General features: G+C 33.6%; 1 protein-coding gene across 3 annotated transcripts in view; it reads right to left on the bottom strand.

Moving 5' to 3' along the window:
• LOC129807176 (out at first protein) overlaps positions 1 to 13,038 on the bottom strand; it is a 97,982-nt gene extending 84,944 nt beyond the window's left edge. For all 3 annotated transcript variants that reach the window (XM_055856267.1, XM_055856268.1, XM_055856266.1), the window contains exon 1: positions 12,808 to 13,038. In XM_055856267.1, the coding sequence (XP_055712242.1) occupies positions 12,808 to 12,915 (108 nt within the window). In that variant the 5' untranslated portion in view covers positions 12,916 to 13,038. The remainder of the gene's footprint in view (positions 1 to 12,807) is intronic.
• Positions 13,039 to 13,706: the final 668 nt, after the last annotated feature.

Below are 13,706 nucleotides of genomic sequence, written 5' to 3'. Positions count from 1 at the left end.
TACTTTTTCCTGCTCGAACTTAATAGAGAAAGCAATATAAATAATTTGGCTATGAATTTGAAATTTCAAAATTTCCTCCTTGTAGGGGGAAGTGGGGCACCTCTGAAAGTGGGGCACTTTAGAAATTGGAATTTTTCTTCTATTTTTAAATTAAATTGAGCCATATCATAACGTAATTTAGGTTCTCAATCTGTTTGTGCAGCTGAACTATATCTCGACGCGGCTCAATTTTATTTAAAAATAGGTGAAAAAACCCAATGTCAAAAATACCCCACATTCAAAAGTGCCCCACTTCCCACTACTGCTTATGTCACTATACGTAAATGCCCTTAAATTATTCTAAATACTGGTTTATCAAGGTCAAAAGTTAAATATTCTTGCTCATCCTATCGGGACAAATATACTCATAAAAGTCCTATAACACTATGCAACAAATTCACAACTTTTTTTGCTAACGGAGATATCACATGGTACGTTTGATAGTCAAGTCACCTGATTAAAAATCTGGCTTTGATTTTGCTCCATCACGTGACAAAGTTTTTTTTTATTAATACTTTTATTTTTTTTCTGTTTTGCCTTACATTATCCATTATATCTCAGGTTCTAGTGAGCAGAACTTAAAAAGTGTAGGTCCGTTAGAAAGCTTATTAGCTGTGCTTTAATTTTGATAATTACAAAAAACTTAGTAAAACCACTCCTTCAGGGTGTGAAATTGGAGTTTCTCTAAGAATTACCAAATAAAAATGGTCTTAAAGTGAGGTTTTAAAAATTTGTATAAAACAAACTAAACAAAATATTAAAAATTCATTGACACCAGGCGATAGGCAACACTTAGAACTACAATTTTGTTCATCTAAGACATCGCGCTCCTATCACTTTAAATGCCTCATTTATTGGTTTTTGTCCAAAATTATAAAGTACCTATTTTAGAGCAAATTTCCTAAAGATTTCTGAGAAAATACCTTTCAAAACTAATGTCAAACATATATAAATGTTGAGATTTTTCTTTAATTTGATCGGGAAATCATCAACATGATTTTCATTTACATTCCCAATACTTAATTTACATTCCCAATTCGATAGAATCGAATCGATAGTATCGAAAAACCTATATCTCTTAGATTAAGTAAATGACGACTTTTTCTGCATCGCTAGGCCATTTATTGTGACATTCTTCAAAGAATATTATTGTTATTGGCTACATAAAGTACCGCTATCGTTACATTAAAGTACCGTCTCAAGACGGTTATCACAAAAATCCCATTTACTGCAATTTCAAAATTTCTATTCACTCAAAATTGATTTTGTCAATTTAGTTATAATCTTACTGACATTTCTCTTGAGAGTAAATGTAAATAAACGCAGTAAAAGTCTGTTTTCGCTGCGTGCCTTGACATGTGGTAGGGGGAGCTGGGGCTACTTTGAGCTGTGGGGCTACATTGATATATGATTTTGTTCCATATTTCTTATGGTCTGTACAATTCTTTTGTTCAGATCAACAAATGTTTTGTCTTAGCTTTTGTAAGCTTGAACGCTTAGTTAACGTTTTCGAAGCTCGAACTCAAAACAAAAGAACTAGGAGAAACTGGGACAGTACTAAACAATGGGTACCGGGATTGTGCATATTTTAAGGAACGAGAAAATCCACGCGAAATGGCTTTATGCATACAGAAATTTTGCATAGCCGGAAGATATTTCTTTTAAATAATTGACAGAAACATCGTAAAGTATACAAAATATTGTTGGCACCGATTTTTTTGGTTATTTTTGTTTCGGTGAATTACGTACGATTAGGTGTATTTCAAAAATGGTTTCACTGATTAGCTCCTAAATCAAAGATACATAAGTGTATTTGCATAAACCCGATATGCACAATCACGGGACCCCCTGTCCCGGATCCTTGCCCCTGAACAAATAGTCAATATAAGTCCATGTAATGTAGACATAAAAACAGTGTTTACAACTACCCTGTGTTTACTACTGCCCCAGTTTCCTCTATAATTAATCGATTTTACTTCTTACCGGTTTAACAAATCTAGCCCAATACGAACAGACAATAATTTCGAAATTCTGTAAGCTTGAGCGTTCGCACAATTTTCCTTTGCCATTGCTTTTTTCCATAATTCCCAAATTGTGGATTTATTTAATGAGAGCCATCTACTGTATAACAATTCTTTTGCATTTTCATTTTCATACCGCCGTCACGATGGCGAGAAACCATAAAGCCCCACAATTCAGTCATGAGAATTCCACATTAATTAGCAAGGGCGGGGGGATAGCTGACTGAGGAGCAAATGGGGTCTGTAGGACGGGACGATAAGGACTATACTTTCATTAATTTAGCAATTCATTTTCATTTCACTTGTTTGCTCCGGTCTTTTTTCTGCCTCCCGCACGGCCTGTGTCTCGCATGTAACATTCTGAGTGCTTCCCCATTTTTGTTCGGGATGGCAAATGGACAAATATTGCACGTAGAGGGAAAAAAGCCAACACTGTATTCTGGTGCGGGGGTATTCAGTTTCGGGTGGCTTTCATCAATGATAAACGAAAGCGAATGGGTGACTAAATGAAAATGTTCCATGGGTGATTGTAAGCAATAACATGAGAAAGTTTCCTTAGCAGCTCTTTTTCTGTGTGTACACAATTGTGTTGAAATTGAAGAAAATACGAAGCAGATGAGAGAATAAAAACAAAAACAATAAGAGAAAAAAAATGGGTATGTAAATACAAGGAGCATCACAAAACTTCCTTCACAGAATGTCCACGGATGGCACACTCTCAACCAAAGGAAAGGTTATCTAAATACAGATTATGACATTTCAGAAGATCTCAAACAATAATGTTAGGGAAAACCGGGGTACTTTTAGCCAGCAAATGAAGCTTTTTTTTCGCGCAAGATTTGTAAAAAAAAATGATAAGGTTTGTCTAATGTTTTTATGTTTCATAGTATTAGGATATTGGCTGTATAAAACCGTGTAGTTCAGACCCCTAAAATCCTTGACTTTTTCTAGAGAGGATGATGAATAAAGTATAACATATTGGCTACACGTGCCCCGGCCTGGGTGGAGATACAGCCACTTTCGCGGTACTAATTGCCACCAGTTTTCCAGACGCAATATTATACTGAAAATTCCAAATATTGTTTCACTTGATACACTGAAGCCCACTAATGCTAAATATGTCACTTAAGTTTACTGAAAAAGGCTTTAGCCGACTTTTTTGTAATTGACATTCTTGTAATTACGGCAAAATTGATGCAAAACATCCTGAAAAAATCTATTTCACAAAATGTGTTCCTACTTTCATTAAAAAATACATTGCCCATTGTACATTTTAAGGGAAACGAGAAAAATCCATTGTCTAATTCTACGCCTGGCTAATGGTACCCCGGTTTCCCCTACTATAATTTTCCATTTTTAACTTTTATTTCCGCATTTTAATTCATTTGAAGTGTAAAGTTAGAAGTAGACCCAGGTTGATCTTTCTTAATATTTAATCCGAAGAATTTGGGAGTTGAAAGAGATTAGGATCGGCCAAAATATATTCAGGCTCCTCAGGCTTGATCCGTAAAAATATTTATCCCGTAAAATTTGGTGGAAAAATTTATCCTAGTCTCATATACATTGAGGGCTTACCCAAGAAGCATTTTTTTCTTAATGTAGTCTTGTAGAATTCCCTAAGTAAGGCATTATAGAACCAAAAATCTTTTTAAATGCTTATAACGTTCTTGGTTGCATCACTGAGATTACTATAAGTAAAGTGGCGCACTCTTAAGGATCTTAAGAGCTTTTATAGGAATTAAAACACAAAATTCTCACTTTAACTCTTTTAAAAGTGCACTAAAAGACTTGTATAATACTTGGTTCTATAAGGCAGCTATTTTGTTTCTTGGGTAGGATTATCGATTAAGAGATCTTCTGCATAACTTTTCTTTACTTATTCATTTACAGCTAAATACTCTCGAGGATCAGCCCAAATCTATTTGGATCCTAAGCCACTTCAAGCTTAAGTTAAGTACTGGTTTCGGTGCTATTTCTAGACGTTATGATATTTGACTGCAATGTAATACATCTTATCGGTAATGGCAACACAATGTAAGAAGTTTTCGTGCACATTTTCCTCAAAACATGCCGAGAGATTGTATACTTTATTTATTTTTTTTTTAAGGAGTCTAGTGGTGCAAACTTTCAGTTACAGGCTCGCTTTTGTATCCTAGATGACAAAGCTTTAAAGTGATTCGCTTTTTGATTTGGAGCCGGTCAAAATCTCGAAAACCAAAATCCCAAAAAGTAAAAATGCCGAAAATCAAAAAACCAGAATATCATCGCAATCCAAATTAGCCAGAATTCCGAATGGGCCAAAATGCCGAATAGCTAAAATTTGAAATGGACCAAAAGCCCAAAAAGCCAAAGTTATTAGAGACAAATTCCTGCAAGCCACAATAATCCCGAAAGCCAAAATCCCGAATAGACAAAATCCCGAAAGAGTCGAAATTATGTGGAGAATATGTTATGTTAACTAAAGGTTATTTCTAACTTAAACGCATAAAATACCGAAATGCGTTTGAAGTTGTTTTTAAAGTAATCAAATTAACCAAATACGCAAACTTTTTAACCATCTGGGAATACCCCAACTAACCGGATTTAAAGTTGTGATAAGCTGTAACTATGATCTCAATGTTTATTGATCAACTTTTATCATAATGAAGAAACTTAGTGAATTTCAGCGTCCACAATTTATTCCAAAATGTTAAATTTTGACATAAAATTTTGTTCAATGGATAGGGCCTATTTCTGTTTGATATTGATTCAGTATTAAACATTTTAAGAAGACCTTCTTGAAACGACAAATGATTGTAAGATCTGAAGGTAAACCTTGATATTCTTTGACCCAAACCTTCAACCCGATTTGAGATAAACGATTTAAAAATGTATAAATTGATGAAAGCATTTTTTAAACCGACTAACAATTAATGTTAAACGTGATTACCATTACATATAAAATATTCGCATTATTTATTTATAAAATCTTACAAATTCTCAATAATAAATAATTCGTTCAAAGCCTTTATTGAAATCTTTAATGGTTTTGTATATCTACAAACGCATTTATTCATTTTTTTTTGCTTTACATGCTTCCAAAATACCCTTATTTGGATAGAGTGTTCAATACTCGTGGCTAGTACAAAAAGTAGCATCCTCGGTCGCCAGGATGGGTAGAAAAAGTTCTAAATCATGGATTAATTAAACCGTCTGTAGCCCGAGGAAGAATGGCAAATTGAAAAAAAAAAAGAAGAAACAAAGCGCGCCAATGAAACGAATAAATTTTCCCAACGAATACACATTTTCAAAACCACCCCTAACACAAATCCAGATGGCAGAAAACACAAAATATAGTACCACCCTTTTCTACGCCAAATTAAAGTACAAATGGCATTGGGTAGTGAAAAGCTTCCTCGTGCAAGCAAAACCTCGAAAAAAAAAGCTTCCCCTATTGCGCCATCATCAATAACAGTTAACCTTTGATTGGGAGAAAAACGCTTTCATAATCCAGGAACTAATCGCAAAAGAAAACGGAAAAAATACCATTCGACTAAGGGGTGTTTTATTTCGCAAATTAAACAGCCGACACATCATAACTTCTATTTAATAACCCTCTCTTTTGCTGTAGCTACATTTCCCTATCTGTTCCATTTATGAAACTAATTAGTGGTTTTTATTTTTCAAATAGCTATCTACGCCATATCCAGTCGTTCTTTCGCGAATCCAAATGTTGTTTTAATAGCCACGCCATTGGTGAACTTTATTTGAGAAAATCATTTGTTGGAAACCACCATCGTCATCTACAGAGAATACTGCTAATGACGTCAGTGAAAGAAAGCACTTAACACTCAAAAGACTAAAAAAAATATTTAAATCATAAAAAAACTAATTTGCAACTATTTCGCACTGAATGAAATAAGTTATTTGAATTGAAAGTTCTGATGTTCAAGTTATTTATTTTAAACTTAAGCTATATACAAATATATATTTGCATATCGAATAATTCTCTTTCATTTCTCTATCGTTTTCTTTTCACATCAATATCACCAAGAGATTACAAAATAAGCTCAAATATCTGACAAGAAGTTTAAATGTTTAGTAGGGCATAATTAATCGATTTCATACAAAATCAACCAAATATATATAATTAGGAATGTGAGTTACAAATTGCAAACTCACTTGTAAACACTGTGGAATATTTGTAAAACAAATAACAGAAAAATGTCGCACCTTTTGCTAAACACGTTAAATCCCTTAATTCCCCCCTACTAGCTTAACCCTCATTATAAGACCCAAATCGTAAAGCCCCAATTGGACTTGACCTATCGGACAACCATCTAATTGAAAATGCTGACCAATTAAGGGACAAGGAATCATTTAGAAAGCCTCACTAGTCAAATTGAACAGACAACAAATCTCGGGATTAAGGAAGATTTCAAACGTTTCGAGGTGATTTCAAGCATACCTTCCTGAACAAAATTACAGATAATATGGCAAAGGATAATTTAAAAAGTATCTCATTCATATTAAGCCTGTTGTAGCAGAAAGATTTTCATAGGAAATTGAAAAGAATTCTTAGAAGAGCACCCCTTAAGTAAACTTGATATTTTTAGATTTGTCCTGTAAACAACATTTGAAAGCAAATAACGAGCCTTTCAGATATTTGAAAATTGATTTTCACAATTCAATACAACATAGCAAAAATAGAATAAATAATCTTGTCACACAATTTACTCTGTAGAGTGGAGTCATGCAAAAATCTTAAGTTCTTACCTAAAACATATTTCCCAAAATCGTAAAATTAAGTTTATGATAATCTCATTAACAATTCTGTGATTTTTCGAAATCTGTTCTAGGTAAGAAATTAAGACTTGCAAGCTGTCCAAAAGTGTATAACGTCCATAAGTGATGATTCCACCCTATGTGATGGAAAACCAAATCAAAAATTAAAATTTACCTCACATCTTAATGTTGAATAATCGAAATGTTCCTGAATCTTTCAATAAACAGCAAACGCAATCACAATCCAAACAGTGATTTATATCCAATATTATAAAGTTCTCAATAAATTAAAAGCAATGGGATTGGCAGAAATGGAACATTTCTGGTTGTAAATTTTTAATCAATTTTCTGAATTCTCTCTCGGGACACATTTACGGAGACATATGATTGGGAAGTTGGGTTGGCAATGATTTAAGAGCACCGGTGATTTGGACGTTTTTTTTTAAAGAAGTTTAGAATAATTTATCTGAATTAGTTGCCTGATAATCTAAAAAAAACAACTCATTCTTATGAGTTCTGGCTTTTCAAAAAGTTTATTTTCTTGTTTACATCATATCGATTTTGAACCGATTAAACTACAGAAAATATCAACTCATAAGAAACACAATAAAATTTCAAAAAATAGTATTGTAAGTTAATAACCTGATCCGGTGTAGACTTATCAAAAAATCCAAGACCTTAAAAATTGATCCATTTCCATACTGCACTACCGCATCCTTACACGAAATCTACATTATCTTGGATACTTTCTTTCTATAAGCAATTGATGTCCGAATTTCTGCCTGGAAAGGATTCTTCTTTACTTTATTCCTTCAATTAAATGGAAAAAAATAACACGACTGAGAAGTTTCATGGAAATTAATATTATTAATTAACTGAGATGATCCCCTAGAAAAGTTATGCAAGCCATTGTGAGGAGGAGTCGACCTCGAGACAGACCTAGGACCAGGTGGTTGAATCAAATTCAGAACCTTGCCTTGAACGCCTTGAGATCGAATGAATATATTCCTGAAGTGGCATAAGATCAACAAGCATGGGGGCTGCTAAACTGGATGTCATAGGCCCGCGACCCCAATTGGGATAAGCGGTTGAAAATGATGATGATGAATTAGTTTCAAATATTGACAGTTTAGCTGAGATTCTTTACAATCTCAGCTTTTTATGGTTCTAGGTGAAATTCGATCTCGTCAGATCACCTCCAAATTTTGGAAGCACTGCTATGAAAGTCATAGATCACGAATATTAAATTATAATAATAATGCTAGCATAACATTCTATATAGAGGACGAACTAGGCCTTCCTGAAAGAGAAATTCTAGACGCTCATTATTATTTTTACTTATACGGGATGAGGTTGTCAGTCCCATGCCCGTGTAACCAATATTTTGCTAAGAAATATTGAAACGGAAGGCGCTACATCAGCTAAAAAATGTAGAAAAAAAGCCCCTGAAGTCCAATATAATTAACAATGAAAACGTAATATTAGAAATAAATATACATTTTTATTTAATAAACATTTGCATTTTTATTTAAGAAATTTGGTTCAAAAGTATTGTAGGGGAGACAGGGGTAGAATTAGCCAGCAAATGAAGCTTTTTTTTCGCGCATGATTTGTGAAAAAATGATAAAGTTTGTCTAATGTTTTTATGGTTCATTAGTAGCATTAAGATATTGGCTGTATAAAACCGTATAGTTCAGAGCTCTCAAATCTCTGGCTTTTTCTAGAGAGGATAATGAAAAAAGTATGACACATTGACTACACCTGCCCCGGCCTGGGTAGATTTAGCCACTTTCGGGGTGCTATTTGCCACCAGTTTTCCAGACGAAATTTTAAAACTGGAAATACCAAGTGTTATTTCACTTGATCCACTGAAGCCCACTGATACTAAATATGTAACTTAAACCTAATGAAAAAGACTTTAGCCGACTTTTTTATGACATTTTTGTAATTGCGGCAAAATTGATGAAAATATCCTGAAAAAATCTATTTCACAAATTTTTCATCCGAATGGCAATATTGCTTGGAATATCAATAGTACTCTTTCATCTAACAATTATCCATGTATTAGTGAAAAATCATTGATAGTTTTATCCGGCCACGGAAGAGTGGCTACAACTGCCCCGAGGGCTGTTTTAGTGTTTTTCATCTTATATAAAAAATTGGATAATTATTATCCAAGTGAAAAATATTTTTTAATTAGGTTTATGAAACCAGAAACGAGGTAAAACTATGAAATCTTGACTACAAACTCAGAAAACCAAATGCTGGTCTAAAAACTGAAACATCAAAACTGCAGTTTTATACCCATTTTATAAAAATGCTTCTAAATTGTAGGATAACAGGATCAGACTTATAAATATTTCTGGGAATATGGGGATGTGTTCCTACTTTCATTAAAAAATACTTTGCTCAAGGTACATTTTAAGGGAACCGAGAAAAATCCACTGTCTACTTCTGCCCCTGGCTAATTGTACCCCGGTCTCCCCTATATCATCTCCCAACTTCAGCCCCAAATCTAATTTGCATGCATTCCGCGCTGGCTAACGTTTGAAATCTCACAATAAGATCTCTGTGATACTCATCTCATGGATGGAAGCAGAGTTTGATCAGTCTTGGAAAATTAAATAAAATCACAAAATAACCATAAAAATTGAAACATGCTCTTTCTGCAAATTTAGCATTATTACTTTCAAATCCTCTTTTATTTAATAAAACTGTGATTTAAAATTAGACAAAAATGTCCCCTTTTCGGGGACGATTTCATCGTCGTGCTTAGGGGAGGGTGGGGCAGTTTAACGACGGGGCAGTTTCATTTTTTGTATATTCTTCTTATCTCTTTGAAAGGAATGGGATAAAACTTTTATGTTATTGAAGAAATAACTGAAACCCATGTTCATAAAAATAATTAATTTCGTGACGCTTCTCGTTTGAATTCTGTAATTGATTTTATAAAACTGCATCAAAATGAAATTTTTTGTAATGTTTTATTTTCAAAAATTTCTGAACTAATGCCCTTATCTATCGAAGTAACATAATTGTATTAAATTACCAGTGGTTTTATGATTATTATAAGGCACTTAGCGTTGAATGAAATCTAAGACGGTTCTGACAATTTTCATTTGAGTTTCGAAAGTTCGTGAGGGATAGTTTCATGTAAGCACAGGGAGAAGTTTCCAGTGTCCAACAATTTACTTTTTTAATCAAAATTAACATAAAATGATTATTGAAAACGTTTTGTAGCTGTTTTTTGTCGATAAAGTTCAAAATTATGAAAAGTAGTATTTCCTAAAAGTTCATAAAAAAAATTAAAAAATAATCTTTCAGTGTTTTTTAAGTGCTTAAAAATGATGAATTTAATTGTTATAATATCTTTTCAGAATGTTTTCAGCAAGATATTGTAAATTTTTTTTAGTATTATAAAAATTGAAGACTTTAAAATACTATTATAAAACTGTTGTACTAAAAGGGACATGTTCTAAGACGATACAATGATCCAACATTGTACAGAATTAGCTTAGCACTACAAAAGACATTTCTTTCGTATAAAACTTCAAAGAAAATTGCTCAATTAATGAGAAATAGGCTTGGAAATCTTTAGCAATATTTTATTTTCTCTGTATGATCAATTAGTGTTCAAATTCTGTTATAAAGTTCTTGTTCGTTTATATTTTTAGGTTTTAGAGTCTTAGAATACTTCAAAATAGTAATTTTAATCAATTCTGGTATCGCAAGTTTCCTATAAACACGTTTTATCTTTCTCAAATATTGCCTCATATTTATCTTGAAATTGCCCCGCAATGGGGGACTTTCACACATTCTGCTTTTCAAGTGAAATGAATTTCTCCACAATAGACTAATGAAATAAAAGGATTATTGTTATTGTTTTTATTAACCCTAAACCAATCGGTAATTCACAGAATATACAAAGTTTTACTTCTGTTTATCATCTTTTTGCAAAATGGTCTCAAAATCCATTTTGCAATTTAGGGGTGAAACTGCCCCACCCTCCCCTACAGAACATTTCGGGGACGATTTTGCTACTACTTTCGTCTGTGTCATTTAGACAGGGCGAAAAGGGGACGAATTCGTGCCTTTATTTTTTTACAGTGTAGCTGAGATTCTCTACAATTGCTCTATAATTACTCATGAATGCTGGGAAACGTCTTTAAAAACGTCAAAGTGAAAATACCGCCAATTTGAAACAATTATAACTTAAACTGCTCTCTCTTGGAGTTCGAGAACTTAAAAAAAAATATTTTTTATGAGAAATCCATACAAATATTCCGAGGTTACCTGAAAAGGATCTTGTCTAAGCTTCTCTTGCATGGATGATATGGATTAATATTTGAGAAGAGTGTTACCACAATACCCCAAATCACTCTTAAATTAACAAGTATGATGAGTAAATGTGATTAATCGCTTCGTTCAACTAAACTTGTCAAAGCATATTGACTAGAACCAGCACTGTAGGGGAATTTATGTGTTCCATCGACAGTGAGTAAATAGTTAAGAGGTACAATCTGCTCCCCGAGTAATGGGCATTTAGCCTGGAAAATTTGCGCGATAATAGGAAAATGATCATGGTTCATCATCAATGGTTGAATGTTTAATTAAAACGACTAGCAAATATGTTCCCCAACCGACAAACGTACACATCCAAATGAGCTAATTATTCTAAATACGGTATGTGGTAGCAAATTGTCCAATTTCTCATTCCCTCAGCAACCTGGTTAAATGTGGAGCAGATTGGAAAGAACCACACATTTTGGTACAAACTCTGATTTATCCGTAAACCACATTTCCTAACTGCCAGGCTTTATATTTTGGGACATTGAAATAGAGGAAGAATCACACGATGATAACTAATCAATACACTATGAAATATTTATGGTGAAACTTTAGAAAGTACATAACGAAGAGTTTTTTTTTTAGGGGTAAAAAGGTCACTTTCTTCACGAAAGGGATGGTCACTTAGTTTTTCTTGTTTGCTTTTTTTAGATAAATAGAACACATGGTGAGAATTTCAGCACAAATTTTATCCCAACATAACCATTTTCAACACCTTCCAAACTTTAAATGTTTAATGGTAAAGTGTTGCTGGGAAAAAAGTTTAACCCTATACCCATCACAGAAACATCAAGTTTGAGGTAAAAATACCACATTCACTAAATCAACACACTCAAACATGTTAATATTAGATATATTACTATGGAGAATTTTAGTGCTGAGTGTTTTGCTCCAAAAGGGCTTTTCGTTTAAATAATTCAAGAGAATGTAAAACCGGAGGAAGAATGAATTTAATTCCGATTTAGGTCTTACAATATTCACTAAAATAACTCCACCCTCTCAACTTTGTTACATCCCAGCAGACACTCTGTGCTTTTTTTTAGGATTATTTCTGGTGGTGAATTTGGAAAATCCATTTGAGGGGAAGGTTGTGGTAATTAACTATAATTAATTTAAATTGGTTTATTAGCCAAACACTCCCCCAACTGCACAAAATTTCAACCAAAATATACATATTATTTTACTAGACCGTGTATTTGCCACTATTTTGCATTTTATAACCATCGTGTTGTGTGGCAAACAGATAATTTACATTGGACGCTTTTCAATTTAGTTGCAATGATAATGAAATATAAGCCATTCAGCACAAATTTTATGCTGCAATTATAATTGAATGATACTCCTGTGGTCCATTCCAAAAGATAACCCTATCTTCCCGGGGAATGTTAATGCAACTCCAATTTAGCCCAATTCACAACATAACCTAAATTTTTAATTGAAAACTCTGACCCAGAATAATTGAAATTAGTTACTATCCCAACATTGAGCCATTAGCCACTATTGGACCAATAACCAAATTTATCCCTTTCAATGTCCACAAAAATTGCCCAACATCCTCCTAATTTCCGCAAATAAATTTGAAATGTCAATAGAAGAAATATTTTTTGACAGAACTACAATGAAATTTCCTATGTACCTGATTTTGTACATTAATTAAAAGTTCAGCACTGCCCAAAACAATGAATTGTAGAAAGTAGAGTAATCCAAATTTATAGTTTTGCAGGTAATACACTTTACGACACATTCTCACTAAATATTATCATAAGAAAAAGTATTTCTACATTAAAAACTTCACTGTTTGTCCTTCTACTTCACTTGACGGCACCGTTCTGTTCGCCTGCCACAATACGACTGACGTTTTGATAACGCAGCAGCAGCGTCGAAGCGGCAACTAGAATAAACCCAAACCGTGTTATAACAACCAGCTGAAGTATGACATGTGTGAGCCGAAGCGCCGACAAGTGTTGGCACATAAAAAAGCGCGGAAAAATACACAAAACTCACAACGAGAGATATCCCATTCTTTCCGACTATAAAATCTAACTTTCTGCACACAGAAGCGTCTTTAATACACCGCATCCCCCCAATTCTGACACTTTCATCACATGTTTTCACACATTAGGACAGGGGGATGAGACCACGTAAGAGAAACTGAGGTGAGAAATGTAAAGAGGATAGTATTAGAGAAGATTTATGCACAATATCTTGGCGGAACTTTGTGCTGAGAGCTGAAAAAAAAGTCGGTGCGATATGAAATATATTTTGTTCTTTATCTAATACGCTGCAAAGTTCATAGAGAGGGTCCATATATCATGTCTTCTTCACTCTATCTTCCTGCATCTCATTTGCATTTCCAAAGGATATTTCTAATCAATAAACCCAGTTGGATCAACTTTGAGAGAAATTTAGAGCGAAAGTTTCAGTTTAATCTTTCAATTGAGATGATATATGGATGGAAGCCGGTGGTCTGCTGATAACAAAGAATAACACAAGTTTCTTAGCCATTATAGTTTAACTTTCGTATTTGTCTCAAGG

Source organism: Phlebotomus papatasi, chromosome 3 (assembly GCF_024763615.1).
Source record: "Phlebotomus papatasi isolate M1 chromosome 3, Ppap_2.1, whole genome shotgun sequence".
NCBI classification, from domain to species: domain Eukaryota; kingdom Metazoa; phylum Arthropoda; class Insecta; order Diptera; family Psychodidae; genus Phlebotomus; species Phlebotomus papatasi.
Note: the sequence above shows the minus strand (reverse complement) of the source record. Positions and strands in the feature narration are given on the sequence as shown.